Genomic DNA, 21173 nt, shown 5'->3' with positions numbered 1-21173 from the left:
GACAGACTGCTGTGCGTCTGCTGAGCTTAAGGATTTCCATCGTGGGGTAATACCACTGAGAATGTGCTGAGACCTCAAATTACCCCTCACTCATCAGCACTCCCTTCAAGACAAGAAACTATGTTGTGTAGGAGGGACTAAATTTCCTTTTTCTGTTCCAAATCTCAGTCATCTTCCAGTTAATGAGTTGCAGCAATCAGAAAACAACACGTTAATCTGATATAATTCATTTTTTTGCCCAGATTATTCTTTTTTCCCCCTAATTTTTCTCTGTTCATTGCATCCTCCTACATTTCAGTGTTTATTTATTTCATTGTTATTAAAAGGCAGAGTAACAGTTTCTTTCCTTCAGCCATTTCTCTCCTGAATCTGTAGATTATTTTACCATCCTTTTACTATAGTTTTTAATACTTAATCAGTATGCTTATGGATATGTGTGTGTGTGTGCGCGTGCGTGCGTGTGTGTGTGTGGGTATGTATATATGTATACAGGTGTGTGCGTAAATGAACATGTGTGTGGGTATACATGTTCTTATGTGTTTTTAGGTATTTTTATTCTCATTTATTATGGTTGTTGTATGTTTTAGAGAGCGAACATCTACCGAAGACAAATTCCTTGTAAATGTACTTTTACTTGGCCAATAAATCTGAAATCTGAATCTGAATCTGAATCTTATTCCTCTGAAACACATCTGGTTCAAGCGTTGCTCTTCAGCTCACCAAGCTTTTAATTCATCTGGTTTCCCTGGCAAGCCTCATTTACATGGCCAAAGTGATGTTCCCGTGCCAGGCAACTTTCAAAGACTTCAGTGTGTTGGAATGGGGCCCCCAGTTTTGCCCAAGCCAGCACAGAGAGACCTTTGTGCCTGCTGCCCAGCAGCCCCCAGAGAAGAGAAAGATTAGGAGCCAGGGAGAGCCATTGGACTAAATGGTAGGGTGCCTGTCTGAAAGCCAGTGGTGTCGGGCAAACAGCCCCTTATCCCATTCAACCACGCGTAATTACAAGCTTGTAGGGCAATCCCTTGAATCTTTTGTTGGGGCTTTGGTAACACTTGCCGTGTGTGCTGGGAAACTTCATGGAGTATGAAGACCAAGAACGAGGACTCTTTCAACTGCAGCATGTTGTCCTTTATTTCAGGAACAACAAGCAGCCAAGCCCTTGGGATCCTGGTTTTGAAATTACTAACCACTCCAAGCTTTAAAGATCGACTCAGGGTGTTTCTGATTCACAATGTGACTCATCTGTCCAGCTGGGTGTCTTCTGTCTGTCTTCCTCTTTTAATCTCATGTATTACATATCTGTTATGTCACAAAAATCCCAAAAGCTCTGCTGAGTAACACACAGACCGAGTCTGTAGAGGACATGTTTCACTCATTCATGTCTCATCCCTACAACCAGGTGTGCCTTATTATCACCAACCCTTCATCTGCTGATTGTAGTTTCAGCTGAGAGGTCAGAGCACCAATTACAGGAATTAAAAATGAATTCAGTCAGCAGGTTTAGGCTGTCTGGACATGTCCTACTTACCTGGGAAGAGGAAAACAATTCCTACATTGGTGCGTTTTCAGGATGAGTTGAAACAAGACGGCGTTGTGTTGCAGATCGTTTGTTTTCATCTTTCTCTTATCTCGCTTTCAAACTGTTCCAGAAAAATACTCACAATGTATTTCCATGAGATCTTCAAAATCAAAGTACTTGTGGTTTTTTGCCTAGCTATGAGAAAAGACCAAATAATGTGTATGTTTGAATGAGTAACATATTGTAAAGCAAAACCTAAAGAAGGTTAAAAGACTATACGCATGTGGACTTTTTACGACTTAATCAGATATTTCCATCCCGTCTACTCGACTGCCATCAGATTAGCTCTGTTTTCTGGGACGTGTGTGCGAGTGTGTGTGAGAGCACGCATGTAATGTATTTGTTCTGTTCATCAGTCGCTCCCTGAGGACGGCTGCTTTACGGAACGAGGCCCAACGCTTTGGGACTAGACATGCTATCTCATTTACATTCTGACCGTTTTCTCACCCAGATAAAGAGGGTGTTTGGAGGACATGATTTTTCATTTGAAGGTTTTTGCTAATCTGCTGCTCCAGAGTTGATTTACCACCAGGCACCAAATAGTGGGCTCCAATTAATTTAAGTGAATAATAGAAAAAGACAGATTATGACTGTGATGATAACTGATCTGTGTATACAAATGATTGCTTCTGTTCTCATTTCTGAATGTTTTATGTAGGTTTTATTTCACACATTTTGCATTTCGTTAACAGTTTGTCAGTATACCCTGCTAGCTCTTCGGTAATAAATGCTAGAAAAAACACTTCGGCAAATGTCGCAACTAACCCCCCAGAAAAGTGTGAGAGGTAGGGACCGTTTTCTGTTTTTCAAATATCAACAATTTTGCTACAGAAGGATCTTAATCTATGATTTATGGATATTGAGTCTGTGTTGCCAAATCGGACAAATGAATATACTGCAATTTCATTATGTCTTGCTTATTTGTGTCAGAGAAGTCTTGGTGGCTTGTAATTGAAAGATTATGTTATGTAAAAAAGAGTTTATGCTTAACCAAACATCTATTCGAGTTATAATGGTGAGTAGAACTATTGGTGACTTTAAGGTTCAGTAAGTAGAGGTGTTTATCACGATATGACATATCGATACAGCGAGTTGCAATGATGTTTGTGTATATCTCAATTCAGTCACAAACAAGACCATTCGATCTGATTTGGTTTAGGATCCACTAATCAACAAGTGACTGAACACAATGATTTCCCAGAGGACAGACAGTTTCTTTACCGACTGTTTCTCACTGCTCGCCATGACGTCGCTAGCGTCTTGATTTAATGAATATTTTAAACAGAACTTCAAAATAAAGCAATTTTCTAAATAAAAAGTTATTCTTTTGATTGAGATGTCAATAGAATACCGATTGATGTATTGATATAGATCAGTGCATTTTCACACCAAAGCTGCAAAAGTAAATTTGTTAAATAAATTAGCTTGAAACGTGTTTTCGATCCTTTTTAACAGCCTTCTAACATAGTTACGTTATAAATATATTATAGAGTTTAAAAAAATATGAGAAAATAAAAAAGTGATTCTTTCTCATTTGTCTAAAATCCTCTGCCAATAACACATTTCAGACTGAAAGCAACTATTGGACCATCCGGTTGTGGGTCTCGCCGAACCGCCGCATTTCCGCACTTTCCTGTCCTCCCTTCATTACCCACTCACGTATTTTACAACAGAACACCACTGGTGTGAGAGGTTCACTCAATAATATCAAAGAAAGGGAAACAGCTAGCTGCTACCACTTCAACTTTAGCACAAACTACCAGAGTCCCAAAAAGAAAAACACCAACACAACAAAAGGCATTTAGACCTAGAAAACAGCGACTGGTGTTCAGTGCTGTCTATGGTAATGTGGGTTTACAGTTACATTTGAACACAGATCCAGGAAGATATGCAAGGTGAAGAGTAAATCCTGGGGCACACCAGAGACGCCTGAGATTTTGAGAAGTCAAGTGGTCACACAGGACGCACAGTGCCATGCCGCTGAGCGCTTCATGGAAAGTCGCGTGAGAGTCACAACATCTCACGGGACTTGAGAACAAGAAGCAGGAAGTGACTATTGTTTATAGGTGATCAGACTTGCCGTCGTTTTTTGTGAGACTCGAATTTATTAAAATTGGGTAAGTGCGCTATGTATTTGAATATTTTAAGGTCAATAATACTTTAAAGTTATCAAAACTGCGGCTGGGTTTGTGCTGTAAAGTTGTTCCACGTTGTAATGTCTGTTGTAAAGTACTCCATAATGCGCTTGAGATAGATCTGGCGCCTATCTTCAGCACCTTATCGCAGCGCTCCCAGTGTGCCCATTCTCATTAACTAGAATGGCTTCTACTTAAAATGATAGTGCAACGCGGGGCGTCCGCCTCTAAGTGTTCCATGACTGTGTTTTCATTCAAAACCTAGCTTGTTTGTAGATTCGCTATAACACCTTTAACGAGTAATGACAAAAACTTTTAGCTGGTAAATAAATGCCTTATGGTTGTGGGTTTAATCACAAAATGGTTGCATCCTGGGTATTAACTGTAAAATAACCTATTCTTGTTTTATAGTGTGGTGCAAAAGATTTGAGTACTTAATTATGTACAGAATGCTCCACAACTTAGAAAAATACATTAGTAGTCATAGTTTTTGCACTTATGGTACAAAGCAGCTGCCAATTGTAACATCTGCTGACTGAAGTGTTACTAGTAGACTTTTGTTCTCAAACAGTAGGATTATTTTTTGATTGACTGAGGTTGCTTTGCCTGAGGTATTTCTGAAAACTGAATCCTCTGCATTGCAGAGCCTGGAGATTTTCACTCCTGCCCTCTTGTCAGTGCAGGAGGACTTGAGACTTGGCTTGCAAATTGATGCTGATAGATCAAACTAGCTGTGCTATCTGGGGAGCATTTGACCCATCTTTCAAATGTCTGTACCACAGTTGTTTCGGGCTCTGCATCCGCCTCTTTTATTATTTAAAATGGAAAAGCATTCGTTTTATTACTACTGAATCTTTTTCTGCTGAGCTAGTCTGAACATCCAGTTGGTCCTGGTGTTTTTGATGCAGTGTGAAGGTGGCTGTGCTGCTGGCTGTCACAGTGCACTCATTGCTGGTGGATAATGGGATCACAGGCACAGCCTGGCAAGACCAAGCAAGGGAAGAGGCTTTTCTCTGTGCATCACTGCCAAATTTGCCCAATTTCTCAGGCAGTGGATCATCGCACATTTTGAGATTAATTTTAAAGGCCTATTTGCTTTTTGATGTGCATGTTGGCCTATTTGATCTTGATGGCTGATATTTAGCTTTACAAATCACTGCAAGATCAGAGAGCACAGGCCTTAAACCAGTGGGTTTAGACTCGAGCTGTTTTTTGTCTAGCCAAAATGTGTAACTCAGGTTCAGTTTAGATAAGAAGGAATTTAGAAATCAAGCCCAAAGTGGTTTTCTAATCTAAAATGTAACTTAGTTTTACTTTCTTCCATTCCTGTTTATCAGAGAGGGCTTTGTGAGTCCCAACCGGTCCCAACACAAAGGTACTTATGGTTAATTGCTCCTGGGAGCATTACTGCATGGTGCTAACAGGTTTCTCATTCCTTTTCAGGATTCTGCGTTTGGAGTGGGAAACATGACAAATGGCTGTGTTGGTGCAGTTAAAGCAGTATGCATGCTTGAGTGTTGAAGGGCCCTCCTGCTTCTTCACTTTTTGATCCAGACAATCAAATTGCTCATGAGGTCAGGGAGCAGCATCCGGTCTCAGAAGCAAACATGTCCATCTGCTGAGTGCCTTTAGTCTTTGGCACTGGTGTCATGACCAGCCTGAAGCGCCCACCCATGGAGTGCTCTGTCGGGGGCTCCATCCCTGCCACTAATGAGTTTTACACTGGCCAGCTCCGAACGGTCAATGGAGGAGCTTTGCCAACTCGCACAGACAACTTTCATTCCAGTGTGAGCACAGGAGTGCCTAAAATGGGTGTTAGGGCTCGTGTAGCTGACTGGCCCCCGAGAAAAGAGATTTCAGGGCCATTGTGGCACCCGTCGGCTGATACTGGGACTGGTGTCCCCTCCGTTACTAAAGGTCACATAAAGTTAGGATCTGTTTTGAGCCCTCAGGACTCATCAATGCTTCGTAACATCCACAATAGTCTGAAAAATCGAACCCAAATCCAGGCTAACAATTACTGCCCAAACACACGTTACCTGGCGCCAGGAGACTACAGAGGTCCTGCACGTAAAACCCCCCAGCAGAGATGCATCCGCCAACGCAGCAATAGTGACATGACTATCAGTGAGATGGAAGGCAGTGGAGAAAGTGGAGAGGACTGGGATCCATCCGCAACAGCCAAAATGTCCCCTCTTCATCGTGAATATGGTAGCACCTCCTCTATAGATCAACATGGAGTATCCAGAAATAGCTTCTTTGAAATGCTTAAGGGCTACAAAGAGGACAAATTTGACCAGCATAGCCCTGCTCCGGAGAAACTAGAGGACATACTAAGTGTTGGAATCAATCAGGGACTTATGGAGCTACAGGAAGATGTCACAGATGGCCATCTTAAACCTAGGGACAAGGACAAGCCTCCAAAGAGACGCACCAAGTCTGAAACAGGGGGCGAGTCTATATTCAGAAAACTAAGGAATGTAAGAGGTGAGCTGGACTCTCCTAGAGCTGGATCTGATGTGGACGACAGTCGGACAGAGGACATGGTCCTTCCTTCAAAACCTTGGGTTTGTCAAAAAGGTTTTTCCCACTACGACGTTCAAAGCGCTCTTTTTGACCTCAACAACGTTATTCAGTTAAGACAAACTGCAGGCAAGAGGAAAAACACCACCACCGGAGCGTCTGCTGCTGCTGTAGCTTCAGCTACCTCCACTCTATCCTCCACCCACAGCCTACCTTACAGCTCCCCCAGTGGCAGCCAAGAGGAGCTCAGTTTTAGAGACAGTCCAAGTTTGGACGCAGGAGATGAACAGAGCAACGATATGCTCTTAAGTTGCCCCTGTTTCCGCAATGAGATCAGTGCTGATGGAATTGCGAGGCGCAAGCTGGGAGCAGCTGGAGCTGGGTATCATGGGCTCATGAGTGGTGGAGTTAGCATCTCTGGGACACTGACCGGGGAAAGTCATTTGTATGAAACATCTCTGAGCACACACTGCACCAATGCTGGAGTAGCTGTCCTCGAGGGACCTAAGGAGGGACCTAGCACACTCAGCGAAAAGGGCAAACAATACATTGTGGAGCATGTGGACCAGGGAGCTTATTACTACAGGAAGTTTTTCTACCTCCGAGGTAAGATTAATTCAACTATTTTATTTCATTTCCTTTAGATTGAAGCAGTAAAGTTGGATATCTTTCTAAATTGGTCTTTGGTTGTAATTGTCGTACCTCAGAGCACTGGAACTACTTTGGGATCGACGAGGCGCTGGGCCCAGTTGCAGTGAGCCTTCGCAGAGAGAAACTGGAGGATGATAAGGAGCATGGCCCACAGTATAACTACCGCCTCATCTTCAGAACCAGTGAGGTCAGACATAAACACACCTATGGTCAGTTCTGTCATAACATGTAGACAAAGCAGATTTTTATTGATGGTCATTAATCTGGGATTCGAATGTTTTTGCTACATTTTGAAAATACAGCACTCTTTTTATTAGGGGCACCACATGTATTAGCAAGAATCTGGTGATATGCAGTATATCACAATACAGGGGAGACGATATGATATATTGCGATACTAACAGCCAGAAAATATTTGTGCATTTGAAACTCAGGCCAGATATCCCGTGTCATTGTGAAATCTTGTTTTTCCATTAGAATAAAGATGGTGAAAACTGCTGCCACCTAGCAGTTGAAGTTTGAATTGCACCTCTAAAGGAATTCAGTAAATGTTTGCAAATTCTCAATAAAAAAGTCAATACCCTGCTTTTAAATATTGATTTGGTCTCATGGCACAGAATATTTCAGTGTAACGATATTTTCTTACATCCCTGCTTTTAGGGATTTACTGAAGTTGATATTTACTTCCTTTGCGTGCTGTACTAGGTTACACCACATCCCTAGTCCTTATTTCTCATTACGCAACTACCCTCTGAGCTATTCAACTGTCTCCCTCAATATCAGCAATGTGTGAAGAAACGCCAGGAACCGCACTTATCCTCCAGTCTGCAGGGCCTGTTTGCATCTTTAAAGAGCAAGTCACCCCCAAATAAACTTTTTTTTTTGCTGATAAACTAAATAAACGAGTGTCTAATCGTGCTGCAGACACGTGTAGTCAATAATTTGACACTTCAGTGCATCTTAGTTAAAATTTAAATATTCTGCCTAAAACTGGCAGTGTTGCACCGTTGTCAGGTAAAAACTCTGCACTGTATTTTCACTTAAATCTGCCACCGCTATTGGCTAAGAGGTATGCTATGATGTAAACTGGTACATTATGATGTCACAATGCTGTCGTGAGCCTGTGTGTGTGTGTGTGTGTGTGTGTATTTGTTAGCAGCTCTCGGTTTGCCAGGCAACAGCATTTGTTGCATTTTTCAAACATGAAATGGGAGTGGAGTTAGACTCTGGTAGGGGTGACTTGCTCTTTAAACTACAGAGCAAAGACCTTCATGTCTCAGTTTAAGTCTTTTAGTGGTGTTTGATTCCATTTGGGGCATTATTCACACACTTTTAGACTGGGCAGGTGCATCTGAACCTCACAGGTTACAACGAAGCACCCCCACTCCTTCATCCAAACGTAGAAACACTGGTCCTTTGTAAACATTAGCTCAGCACGCCCTCCAGCTCACAGGAGAAAGTCTCCATCTGTTCCTGCTGCTATGATAGGCGAGTGATTGAGTTCAGTCCCAGAGATCAGCACAATGCTCACTCTGTACGCAGAATGGTCTTGATGAACCCTCCCACCTTTTCTTCCTCCTCTTCACTCTGTACTTAGCCAAAAGGTTTGACTCATAATTGTCTTCTTTTATCTCAATGTGTTCTTTTTAAGCTAAAGTAGCTGAAGAGCCACTGGAGCTTGCTATGTTATTCTTTTCTTTGAGTCAGGGCAGGAATGTTTTGGTATCAGGCGTTTTCATCTTGAACAGAAAGTTTAAAGAACATCAAAAATTCCTGAGGTGCATTCCTTCTTTTCTCACACACCTCACTGTAATCTCCTCTTCCTTTTCATTTCAATCCTTCCAGCTGACAACGCTCCGGGGCTCCATACTTGAGGATGCGGTTCCTTCTACCTCCAAGCACGCCACAACGCGAGGCCTGCCAGTCAAAGACGTACTGGAGTACCTTCTACCAGAACTGGATCTGTCCTGTCTCAGACTGGCCCTCAACACCCCCAAAGTCACTGAGCAGCTAATGAAACTGGATGAACAAGGGGTAAAAAATAATAACACACCAGCTGTGAAACTGCACTAGAGACAGAAAGGAATTTTGCATCATCATCATCTCTGTTCTGAAGAGGTCTAATAAATAAATTATGTCCGATGTCCAGCTGAGTTTTCAGGTGAAGGTGGGTGTGATGTACTGCAGAGCAGGACAGAGCACAGAAGAGGAGATGTACAACAACGAGACAGCCGGTCCCGCCTTGGAGGAGTTCCTCCAGCTGCTGGGCGAGAAGGTCCGACTCAAGGGCTTCACCAAGTACAGAGCCCAGCTGGACACCAAAAGTACTGAGACCCAGACACGCACAGCTTCCACAGAGTTTAGTTTGACTCAGGACTGGACTTTATATATGCATCCCTTATATTACCTTTTAGTTTTCTAACATTTGTGGTGTTTGAGCACAAAAAATGCACATACTAAACTTCCTATAGAAATATTATATAATGTCTCACATGTTCCATATTTTTACATGAATTTCATCCTTGGCTTCAGCCCTAACAAAGTGTAATAAAAAATTGTGTTTCTGAGATTTAACCCCTTTATTGCCAGGTTTATGATAAATACCAGAATCGGGAAAACAAATGTAAAAAAAAAAATGTTTAAATCAATAAATTTTTTTGTGTTTTACGTTCAGATGACCTTTTTGGGGTTAAACAGCCTTGGAGTGTCACAAATAGGCATAAAAATATTTTTTTGCCCACTTTAGTTTTTGTGTAGTTTCATGTTTTCTAAAAAAGTCACAATTTTAACCTTGGTGCGCAAAAAAATGCAGACACAATTCTTCCTCATATAATATTTCATAATTCCTAATTTTATTACATGAATGTTGTACGTGGCTTCAGTCCTCACAAAATATAATAAAATATGTGTTCTTTCCTGAGATTTAACCTTTTTATTTCCCTCTTTATCGTCAGGTGCATGATCATAACCAGAAATGTAAACAAATGAAAAACATTTTCAAAAACTGTGTGTTATGTCCAGATAATTAGTTTTATGGGTGAATTTTCAACACGTTGGAGCGTCATAAATTGGCATAAAGATATTTTCATTTACAAGTATTTTTTTTTTTTTTTGAATGCAGTGTTAGTTATTGCCCTGGTATAAATAGGGAAAATGTGCAATCTAGTGGAAAACATAAAAAACTCAAAATTGAGTCTGCTACTGCCCTGGGAACCCAGACATAATAATAATAATAATAATAATAATAATAATAATAATAATAATAATAATGCATTGAACTTATATAGCGCTTTTCTAGACACCCAAAGACGCTTTTCACACACTCTCACATTCACACACTGCTGGTGATGGTAAGCTACTTGTAGCCACAGCCGCCCTGGGGAGGTCTGACAGAGGCGAGGCTGCCATTTGGCGCCGTCGGTCCCTCTGACCACCACTAACACAGGCAAGTTGAGTGAAGTGTCTTGCCCAAGGACACAACAGCAGGATACCCTTGGCGGGAGCTGGAATCGAACCCATAACCCTCCAATCATGAGGCAACCCGCTCTACCACCTGAGCTACTGCTGCCCCAATATATATATAATACATATATATGCTAATATTTAGGCTTATTAGAAAAAAAATTTACATGGGAGTTAGTGGCGCAAAACAATGCACTAAGGGCGGTGGCGCTACTAAATGATTTCCATGTTACATTACATTAAAAAAGGTTAGGGGAATTATTTTTATAATTTTTGGTATTCCCCACAAAATATATATTCTCCCCAAAAATAGATAAATTGCAGTAGCATAGCCAAAATTATTCACAAAAATACACCTGTCTGCGCAAAAAATGCACTTAGCATATAAGGGAAGAGAGAGACAGGGAGGAGTGAAGCTAAATAATACTGAAATATAAGTGTTGGTGTATATCACCCAGCCCCGGATTTACTCGTACATCATCAAGATTTAAGTTGTAATGGATCCGTTAACATGAACGCCAGGAGGACGTTTTTTCTTGCAGAATGTTAAAAGATGTGAAGAGGAATAGATTTCTATGCCTATGAACCTTTTGAATGATTTCTTTGTACTTCTGTTGCGAGTTTGTCTTTAGATTTTGCTATAAAGGATAAAACCTCCAGGCTGACGTTGATCTAGTGCTCACTGTTGTGTGTTGGTTTAGATTGTAGTGAAAAAGCATCCCGTTGTGCACAAAAACACAAGAAAAACAGAAGTGACTTCATGAAGGCTCCTAATGTTGGATTGTGTTTTCCTGCAGCGGATTCCACTGGCACTCACTCGCTGTACACTTCCTACAAGGACTACGAGATCATGTTTCACGTGTCGACAATGCTGCCTTACACACCCAACAACAAACAGCAGGTAAACATGGAGAAAGTGGCTGGTGTTGTGCAAAGCCGGCCATCTGTCAGGAAATGGAAACCTCAGTTTGGAAACAGGCACTCCACTGAAAACCTCAGGAATGCAAGATGACTCCTGGCTCAGGAATCACTTTCCCATCCAGCTTTAATCATAAAGAATTTGTTTCTGACCTGAAGGCACCTGTATTTTCTGCAAATGCCTGTTCAGACCTCACGTTCAGTTTTAAAGTTAGTGCCTCTCTAAATAAACTCTGTTTTTCCAGTTGCTGAGGAAGCGCCACATTGGGAACGACATTGTGACCATTGTGTTCCAGGAACCGGGAGCGCACCCCTTCACGCCCAGGACCATTCGTTCTCACTTTCAGCATGTCTTCATTATTGTTCGGGTGCACAACCCCTGCTCTGACAGCACGTGCTACAGGTGGGTCTAAATGCCAAACAAGGAGATAAAAACTAATAATGACCTAATGAGCTCCAGGAGCAAGCATGCCTCAAATGTCAGTAAGTTCTGTGTTTTCCTACAAAATAGTTTGAAATATAGAGACAAAACAAAGCCTCATTCCAGTTTAACGATGTCAGACTGACCCTGTGCAAGACCGGGCCCAGTTCATGAGACCCTTAAATGCTGCACGCTGCTTCAAGAGCGGCTCTCGTTGTGTTTTTATGCAGGTAGCTGCAGTTGCATTAGAGCAAAAGCCTTGACTGGAAGGCATTGGTCAGACTTAAAAGCCTTTTGCATCAACGCTGCCCCATTTTCTTGGACCGTTTCAACTACATAGATGTGTATCTATATCTATATATATATATATATGTATATGTATATATATATTTGTGTATATACATTCGCTGGATTTTGAGCTGTCGAATTGATGTTTGTTCTCCTCTGCTGATTTCTTCTTGGCCTTGTGATGATCAGACTTTAACTCTGTGCTGGTGTGGCTTATTCTGAGCCATCCCACTGCACACACTCATGCACGTACAGTTATGAACACATAGTTGCTCTTTGTCACTCTCGTACTCCCATTTCACCTCATTCTCATGCTCACTTGCACACAGAGCTCACAGTTACACACTTTTCCCCCACATCGAACGCTAATTCACTCGAAGACTCACTCTTCACACACTCAAACAATACACCCGCCCTCCCCGACTGCCACTTTGCCTCTGGGCAGCATGAGTGGTCTGAAAGAGTTAGTGCCATGCACATGAAGCGCTCTCTTCACCCGCTCATGGATGTGAGTAAGGAGGATGTGCAGAGCAGCGCTCGCCAGACCTCACATAGTCCACCTCAGGTGCAGAAGAGTCGAGTTGGCTTCGGTCTCTCACACCACCTTCACTTTTGGGATTTCTTCTTTTGTCTGTTCTTTTGAAAATCTTGTTTTTTTTTCCTGATTTTATCCCATCATTCGTGGAGATTGTTGTTTCTTTTCACCCTAAGGGGTCATCGTTTGGTTTACATTCCAAAAAAGTGGAAGGTTTTGGATTTCTGGATGCACAAGAAGACTACCCCAGCTACTCCACCCAAAGTCACCGTTACATCCTCTTTCTTTGGCTTCTCCTCGTGCTCTTTGGGTTGGTAAACCATCTGTTTGAGACTGCGGGTTGGAGCTTTAGTTTGGCAGAAAAGAATAAATTAATTTTAACTCGCTGAACCGCTTTAGTGTCGGCTCAGCTTCTCATTTCACCACTTTGGCTTGGCTGCACCAGAGATTAGAGTCAGTTTGTGGCTGAGATCTGAGGAACATGGTTGCTTTTCGGTGAAGTTGGAGGTAAGTTGTTGATTCTTGTTTTGATCTGAGCATGAATTTAATAAAACCATTCAGAGAATCTGGTGCGCTGCTGGCACTCATCAGTGCTTCTAATTCAGCAAACTGGAACACAAATTTAGATAATAAAATGCATTAAGCTACAACAATAATCTCTGTTAATAATTTATTTAAATTTGTTGTTTTGACTGGTTATTAATAGCCCATTTGGGATAATGCTGTGGTGATATTGAGCCAGTCCAGAGCATTAGAGGAGTAAGTGGCCTGGGGCCAGCTGGGTGCTAATCTGCTGCTTTCAACCGCTGCCTCAAAGTCACACGAGGCCAGCGAGGCGGATTGCGTAACTAGATCATTGTTTGGGGAATGTAGGGTATTCGTGCTCGCTAACTCCAACCACAGTGCTCCTTCCTCATGCCGGGATGTGGCAGGGCGTAGCGGGATGGAAGCGCTGGGAGTCGGCGTGTCATCAGCAATTGAACACATGAAATTTGTTTACACGTCAGCACTATTCAGGCATGGCGTAGCAACATTAGTGCTGCAGGCAGCGCCTGTGTGATCAGTTTAATGGGCTGGATGGAGGCTTGTCAGGATTGTCGTATTGGCTTGTCAAAGGCAGCGCTTTGATTTTTCACTCATTTTTTGGCTTTTATCCATGTGCTTGTGTCTGATTTATAACCGTGTAGTTTTACTTGATGAAGTGCATCTGAGCCAAAAGCTTTAACGAGTGCAGTTAAATCCTCTTTTTGTTGATTTTGAGAGAATTCCTGTGTGAACAACAGGTTTGAGGGAGGGTTGCACACAACTGCTTGCTAATTTATGGTAATTTAACTCCATTGTGTGGAAATGGAATTGGAGCAGTGGAAGGTAACAAGAGGAGAGGTTTGCCTGTAGAAGTGTTGATGCCCTTCTTTGCACCAACACGTCCAACAGGCCAAAAGAGAAACACCGCTTTTGTAACACACTACTGGGATGTTTTCACCCAGTTTATGATCACATGCAGATGAAACAAATGTGTTTCTGTGGCTCGTTGTTTTATATTTAAGTTCTCCGATCCTCTACGTCTACAGCGTGGCTGTGACTCGCTCCCAGGACGTTCCCTCCTTCGGACCACCAATCCCCAACGGCGTGACCTTCCCCAAGTCTTCTGTCTTTCGGGACTTCCTGTTGGCCAAAGTCATCAACGCCGAAAACGCGGCCCACAAGTCTGAGAAGTTTGGTGCCATGGCGACACGCACACGGCAGGAGTACCTGCGGGACTTAGCCGAGCGCCACGTGACCAGTACGCCTGTGGAGTCCACGGGGAAGTTCCCCTTCATCTCTCTGGCTCACAAGCGGCGGGAGAAGGTGCGTCCCTACAGTGGGGCGGAGCTACGGAGTCTGGGAGCCATAACCTGGCAGGTCCACGCTGAAGATCAGGTCGCAGGAGCTGAACGAGAATGCCTGTTGGCCATTTCAAACGACTTCATCATCCTGTTGGATCAAGAGGCCAAAGCAGTCGTGTTTAACTGTGCCACACGGGATGTGATTGGCTGGTCAACGGGAAGCCCTGCCTCCATGAAGCTCTACTATGAGCGCGGTGAGAGCGTGTCACTTCGATCCATCAATAACAACACGGAAGACTTTGGAGAAGTTGTGAAAAGACTGGAGGTAAGTACATCTTAGGGATTAATAAGATGTTTTTCTGCTTCATACGTAACCTTTGACCTCCTCGCGCGTGTCACGTAGCTGCTGACCAAAGGCAGCCAAACCACAGAGATGACACTACGCCGTAACGCTTTGGGCCAGCTGGGTTTTCACGTGAACTTTGAGGGGATTGTGGCCGAAGTGGAGCCCTACGGTTACGCCTGGCAGGCCGGGCTGAGGCAAGGCAGCCGATTGGTGGAGATCTGCAAAGTGACCGTGGCCTCACTGTCTCACGAGCAGATGATCGACCTGCTCAGAACCTCGGTCACTGTTAAGGTGGTCATCATTCCTCCACATGAAGACTCCACCCCACGCAGGTAAAAGTGGCGTTATTGACAAATTCAAAGTGAGAGGGTTTGTGGAAACCTTTAACAGGAAATGCTTCTTGTGCCAACAGAGGCTGCTCAGAAATCTATCACATGCCACTTGTGGATTACAAGAACCACAAAGAGGGCATGCCCTATGAATTAAAGTTCCCCTTTCGCCCAACAAACAATAACAGCAAGTGGCCGCGCTCATCATCCAGCCCTCAGACTCGCGCCGCCGGCTCAGGGGGAACCCTGATCAAAGCACCACCCTCAGACTTCAGCGCCGCAATTCCACGCAGCGTGTCAAGCGACGGTCGGCCTCTCCACCCGAAAAGGTCACACAAAGGATAAAATGCTTCCAGCACACAATTTCCACATGTCCTAAATGCTGTCCATATGTGTTCTCACAGGTATTCCCCAGGAAACGACAACTACGCTGTGGCCTGCTCCATCATGATGGGGCGCACGCCGCACAACACTAACTCACCCTCAGGCCCCTCCTACAGCGACACAATGAGCTCCAGCCACTGGAGGCAGAGGTCTGGGCCTGATGGGTGAGTTTTCCCTCCACTCCTTTAGGCCACTGACTAAATTAGACATTTTTTCCTGTCGCTTTATGATGCGTCACGTGTTCCTGTGCAGGTTTAACAACAACGGCCCTTCGCCTGCTGCGTCCGTCCGGCAGGCAGCCGGTGAGGTGGTCAATGGGGTGAAGGTGAGCTCTGCTTCTGGTGTTGGATGGTCCAGAGCTGGGGAGGGTGAATCTGCTGGTAGACTTGGAGACAAACTCGGCTCAGGTTAGCAGAACGCTCTAAACGGAATGAAATAAAGTCTTTGTTTTGTTCCTGTTTCTAACTTTCTTTGTATTTACTTTTGTTTTTTTAGATGTTATCGTTTCCAAAGTGGTGGTTCCTCGTCTCCATCCATCAGAGCAGAGTCACCTGTCACCTAGCAAGAACACTAAGGTGAGTTTCAAAAACCTCACACACACACACTCACACACACACACACACACACACACACACACACACACACACACACACACACACACACACACACACACATGTATATTGCTGATGTTAAAGGTCTAACGTCTCATTCATGTTAAATGGTAAATGGCCTGTATTTGATATAGTGCCTTCTAGAGTCCTGGAACCCCCCAAGGCACTTTACAACACAATCAGTCACTCACCCATTCACTCACCCATTCACACACATGTTGGAAGGAAGGTTACATTGAAACAAATTTCCTTCTCATCCAGCTGGGGGGGTTGCCCGTGTTTCTCCTTATAAAATAACTGAAGGGGGACGTAGTTTTTCTTTACGATCTGTCCTGTCTCCATATTTCCTGGTTCCACGACCAATCAGATGTGAGCCTGCAAGTTATCAATTCTTCAACGCAAGTGCTATTGTGCCCACATCTGTAGTCCTACAGCGACCCAGAAGCAAAAGAAATAAGTGCAAGAGAGTAAAATCATTTTTGTTTCACTAATATCTGGTAAAGAAGGCTAGAGGCTAACGTTAAGCTAACAATGTTAATGGTGAATTAGAAACAAATATAAATATTTGGAGCTACTTTTCTGATGACCAAAACCTCAATGTTACAGTGAAATATGTTTATCTATCTGTTTACTGTGTGTGAGTCATCTTCGCTTGAAATCTAGAATCGTCAGGCGCTGATCCGTAAAGCTTTGTTTTGATTACATGGACTGCTCTTACCTAATGCACCTTTAATTATTTGATTCATTTTGTTTAATTAAAAGGTGGATGGTCCATATTCATCCGGCCAATCAAGCAGCAACACACTGTCCAGCAACGCCTCCAGCTCCACCCACAGCGATGAGAAGTGGTACGAAGTGGGCTCCCGATCCGGAGCGCCGAACGACCTGGAGCTAAATGGCTACCTCCAGGGCGCCTCCACCGACAGCGGCATTGACGCCACCTCTTTCACCGCCACCCAGAGCAGCACCGCTTCCTCTACGGGTGCCTTCAGGTCCAAAGAAAAAATCCCGTGGCAGGAGGATCCAGCAGGCAGTCAGAGGGCCACGAACGCATCGCCTCCGACGTCAGATTCTCTCGTCGCTGCTGGAGGTGGTGAGATCACGACAAAGAGGCCGTCAACCTTTGCATCAGCTCCTGAGAGTGATGCTGCCTCCCACTCCAGGTGTGTTGACTAGCGCTTCAAACAGACCCTGGTTCTGCTATCTGATGTGTTCTCTGTTGTTTCCTTTTAACGAGGAGAGACAGGAAGAGAAAAATCTCTGTAGCATCGGCGCTCGCCTTCATCTTTGTGGCATCTGTGATTTAAAGGAAGGGCTTCAAAAAAATGCAGACTGAGCTCTGGCTTCTCCCCCTTCCTCTAAATCCTCCTTTTAAATCAAGTCAAGCTTCTTCTTCTCTTCGCTCAGACAGAAATAACTCACCTGGCTCTGGCTGCTTTGTTTTATATATAGTCCGTGCACATTAGTGCAGGCCTGAGCTGATCATTAATGCAGAAAAATGAGGCTTTTATGTCACAGCATGTGGCAATGATGGTGGAAATGATTGAAAATGACATGCAAGGACAATGCCCTGTTTTCTGTTTTGGATTTCATCCGTTCATCCTGTGTTTAGCTGATGAAATTATCTTCATGTTTAAAGTGAAGCCCATCACTGCAGAAAAACACTGAAGGATTATCAACCAGAAAGGGGTGGGAAAAAAAAAGCCAGAATAAGATTAAACGAAGCTCTGCCTTTGTTTCATGCCCCGTTTTCACCACAATCAGCTCTGGTCACTCTGGGAGTCCGATGGGGCAGAGCTGCAGCGCCACGTCGCCTCAGAACGAGGAAACCGACCCGGACATCTCACCTACATCCCAGACCCCCCAGTCTCCCGGGTCCAAGAGCTTCTATCCTCGCCATGGTGCCACCTCCAAGTACCTGATAGGCTGGAAGAAGCCCGGGGGAACCGTGAACTCTGTGGACTTTGGTAACACTCGCAAGTAAGATCTGATCACAGGCCTCTGAGATGGTTTCAGATGTGGGTTTTTTTTTACAAATATTGTAGACAGCGCCCCCATGTGGCCTGGAATTGTTCATTCTGCATAAAGAAATGAACTTTGTTTCTAATAGACAAGGGTTTGTGGGTTGCTTAGACCATTTCTACTGCTTTTCCTGATAAAAGGAGCTTCTGATTTATTTAGTTAATCTTGTCCTCAGACGACACCCGAGCGATGGTCTGCTGGGGGGGCAGCCACAGCTCAGGGCGAATCTCCGCGGCTCCCAGTCGCCCCATCGCCAGACCGCCAAATCCAGCCTGGAAGAAGACTTGAAGAAGCTCATCATGCTCGACAGCCCACCGCCAACAACAAACGATGAGAAGGTACGACACTAGACTGCTTTCCTGCACCTGTGTGGGTGGAAAACGGCATGCTGGTGTCTCAGTAGTGAAGAGCCCAGAGTAAACAGGAAAGGTTTAATTGCAATAATAAAATAACTGAATGCAAATCTAAGGCAAATTTGTGATCGGTGATAATAGTTTATTATTAAAAGATAAGTATTTATGTTATCTACAAGTGAGTGTTAAAAAGCACAGATGTTAAAATCTGTTTTTCTAAAGAATTAAAGCCACGTTGTCGCCTCTCACTGGCGTCTGCCTGTCTCCATCCCTCTCTGAAGCCTTCGTTCCCAGCCCCACCGCCCAGCCGCCGCTCCCTACAGAGAACGCTGTCAGATGAGAGCATCTACAGTGGGCAGAGGGAGTCGAACTCCAGCGGACAGTGTGACATGCCTACCGACCTTCTGTTCACCTGCTCCACCATACCGCGCTCACCCATCACCCGACACGGACCGAGTCGGCGAGCCTCACACAAATCTCTCGGTGGGTTTCAGCATTTAGCTCGACGAACTGTTTAGGTTTCGAATATGTGGAAGATTCACTCTGTTGTGTCATCAGGGGACCTGTCGGCTCTGGAGAGCTCAGATTTGGAACAGCAGAGGAGGAGGAAGCAGCTGCAGCAGGAGGACCCTGTTCTCATGCCCCTGCCTGACCCTGGCTCTGATGGCCCACTTGACTGGGCCCACTTGGTGGATGCTGCTAAGGCATTTGAAGGTAGTTCCACCTCTTTTGTTTTTCTCAGTCATAGCAAACTCAGCTGGTATCTCTTATCACCAGAAGGGGGCGGTGTTGTTTTCAGGTCTAACGACAGGTTTTGTGTTTTAGAGCAGAGACTGGATTTTCTAACAGCCCAGGAGGAAAGCGACGCAGCAGAGAGCACATCAGCCGCCAGCCGCCAGCAGGCCGAGCCTCAGGCAGCTCCACAGAGACAGCCCTCGCCTGGGTAAGAGGTCACAGGTCAAGGCCGTGAACAGATGTTTGCTTTGTTACACTTAATTCCTGCACTCCTTTGGGGAAGACCCCTCGTTTCAGCCACATACCGGCCAGTTTTCCTCTCTGCACGTTTACAGTTCTGGGTTATTAATTAGTCTGTGTTTTAAACAGAGATACTCCAGCGTGTTTGATGGGTAAGGTGAGTCAGCTGGAGTCCATGGTGAAGGCTCTGCAGGAAGACCTGAAGAAGGTGGGTATTTGTTGGTGTTTCTGAAACGGCTCAGCTCTTTGAGCGAATTCTCACCCGTGTCCCTCCTCTCCACCAGGAGAAGGATGCCAAAGCGTCGTTACAAGCGCAGGTTGAAACCCTGCGAGAGGACAACCAGCGCCTCCTGGAGGAGTCCTACAGCGCCTCAGCCAAACTCAAGAAGTTCACAGAGTGGGTCTTCAACACCATCGACATGAACTGATGCACACAGATGCTCTCCACTGGGGGATTCAACCACTAATCAAGCTCATTTCTAAATTTGTACATTTTCTTTAGCTTTATGTAAAATACTCAACTCAAAAAGGAAAACAGGCTCAGGAAAAAGTAAAATCAAGTAAAAAAAACACAAGCAGGAAAGAAGAGAGACCAGTGTGTCCGTTTTTATCAGCATGCGCTCCATTCTTTAGGAGTACATAAATTATGTAAGACTTTGTTTCCCGTGTAACAGCCTGTTGGTACCCTAACCCACGCACGTCCGAGAGCAAGTCGCCGTGTAGCTCTTCGCTAATCTGATTAAGAATAAACTCATGGAGCTCAAATATTTAAAAATCTTTGACCCGATGCAAGACGCTGTGAGTAAAATCCCATGTAGCTCTAATAAAGGCTTCATAGAAGTTGATGCTTAGATCTTCTGTAAATTTACTCTTATTTTTTATACAAATAACCAAAAAGGTCATTTTTATCAGGCTGAGACAGACTGAGCCTTTGCACAGTAAAGGACCCCAAAACAGAAACATAACTATATATATATATAAATATATATATATTGTGTAAAACACAACAGGTGCCATACAGAAACACATAATCCAGATTATTGTAAATATATGATGTTAAAATGTATTTTCCTCATGCCCTACTGTGATATAAGATAAAGAGTATTTATGACAACGATGATGGCCAAGAAAAAGGAGCCATATGCAGTCAGTGGACATTTCCTTTTAATGTTTCTGTCTTTCTCTAAATTTATTGACATTTAATCTAAAATACTAAACACTGTCATGTTTGTTTTTTGTCGCCTGGCCTGCTGCTGTGGATCCATCGACGGTGACACCTTGTGTTGACAACGTGTAACATACTGCTTGGTCCTGATCCTTTCTCCATCCTCACACAGCATGTGAAACGGCTTCGTTCTGATTGATCCGTTGTGCTCGGAGTGAATTAAAGCGGTACTGTTCTGCATAGAACTACGTAGTGAGATGCTGTGCTGATCCAGATTTTCTGAACGGACCTGCCTGAGAACCACGGCGTGAACTCGGGTCTGTTTGGGACCGAACGGAGTCCTCATACTGTAACTGCTTCCTTTTGTACTCAGACACTGTGCAACTGTATATAAACAGAATTTAATATTCATCAGAAACTTGCACCTTCTGTCCTTTTTTTCTACATTTATTCTGCTTTACTTGGTAGCAACGAGCGGAAGAAGTGTTATGCGAGATGAAAGGGGGGAGGGGCGAGTGGGTTTAAGACTACGAGCTGGATTCAGAAGAGTCTCAGGTCCCAAACATAGCAGATCACCCCTTTGCCTTCATTCTTAACATGTGTGACGGCATGTTTCCATTCAGCTGTGACGTGTAAAAACTGTTTATATC

At 44.0% G+C, this 21173-nt stretch overlaps 1 protein-coding gene across 2 annotated transcripts; it reads left to right on the top strand.

Annotated features, from left to right (window-relative positions):
* Positions 1–5177: 5177 nt before the first annotated feature.
* LOC107392432 (signal-induced proliferation-associated 1-like protein 1) lies at positions 5178–20941 on the top strand. Of its 2 annotated transcripts, XM_054741559.2 has the most exons (21): positions 5178–6843; positions 6945–7075; positions 8734–8922; positions 9038–9212; positions 11148–11251; positions 11514–11671; positions 14084–14663; positions 14742–15016; positions 15097–15342; positions 15418–15561; positions 15650–15804; positions 15893–15972; positions 16771–17171; positions 17773–17988; positions 18206–18368; positions 18665–18866; positions 18942–19097; positions 19209–19326; positions 19488–19566; positions 19643–19755; positions 20696–20941. In XM_054741559.2, exons 1-21 carry the CDS (start codon positions 5364–5366, stop codon positions 20700–20702), a joined length of 5172 nt encoding a protein of 1723 aa, XP_054597534.2. In that variant the 5' UTR covers positions 5178–5363; the 3' UTR covers positions 20703–20941. The 2 variants fall into 2 exon arrangements, with proteins under 2 accessions (XP_054597534.2, XP_070402980.1); XM_070546879.1 differs by lacking the exon at positions 20696–20941 and having other exon boundaries at positions 19643–20008.
* Positions 20942–21173: the final 232 nt, after the last annotated feature.

The sequence above is a fragment of the Nothobranchius furzeri genome, chromosome 18, assembly GCF_043380555.1.
Source record: "Nothobranchius furzeri strain GRZ-AD chromosome 18, NfurGRZ-RIMD1, whole genome shotgun sequence".
NCBI classification, from domain to species: Eukaryota; Metazoa; Chordata; class Actinopteri; order Cyprinodontiformes; family Nothobranchiidae; genus Nothobranchius; species Nothobranchius furzeri.
The sequence above is the reverse complement of the archived record's forward strand: the minus strand, read 5'-3'. Positions and strand labels throughout refer to the sequence as shown.

Bases quoted from the DNA above. Each gene is read 5' to 3' on its own strand.
- LOC107392432 (XM_070546879.1), top strand. From the start codon at position 5,364: ATGACCAGCCTGAAGCGCCCACCCATGGAGTGCTCTGTCGGGGGCTCC. The intron at 15,017-15,096 runs GTAAAAGTGGCG...TTGTGCCAACAG, and splicing joins GAAGACTCCACCCCACGCAG to AGGCTGCTCAGAAATCTATC. The intron at 19,098-19,208 runs GTAGTTCCACCT...TTTGTGTTTTAG, and splicing joins TGCTGCTAAGGCATTTGAAG to AGCAGAGACTGGATTTTCTA.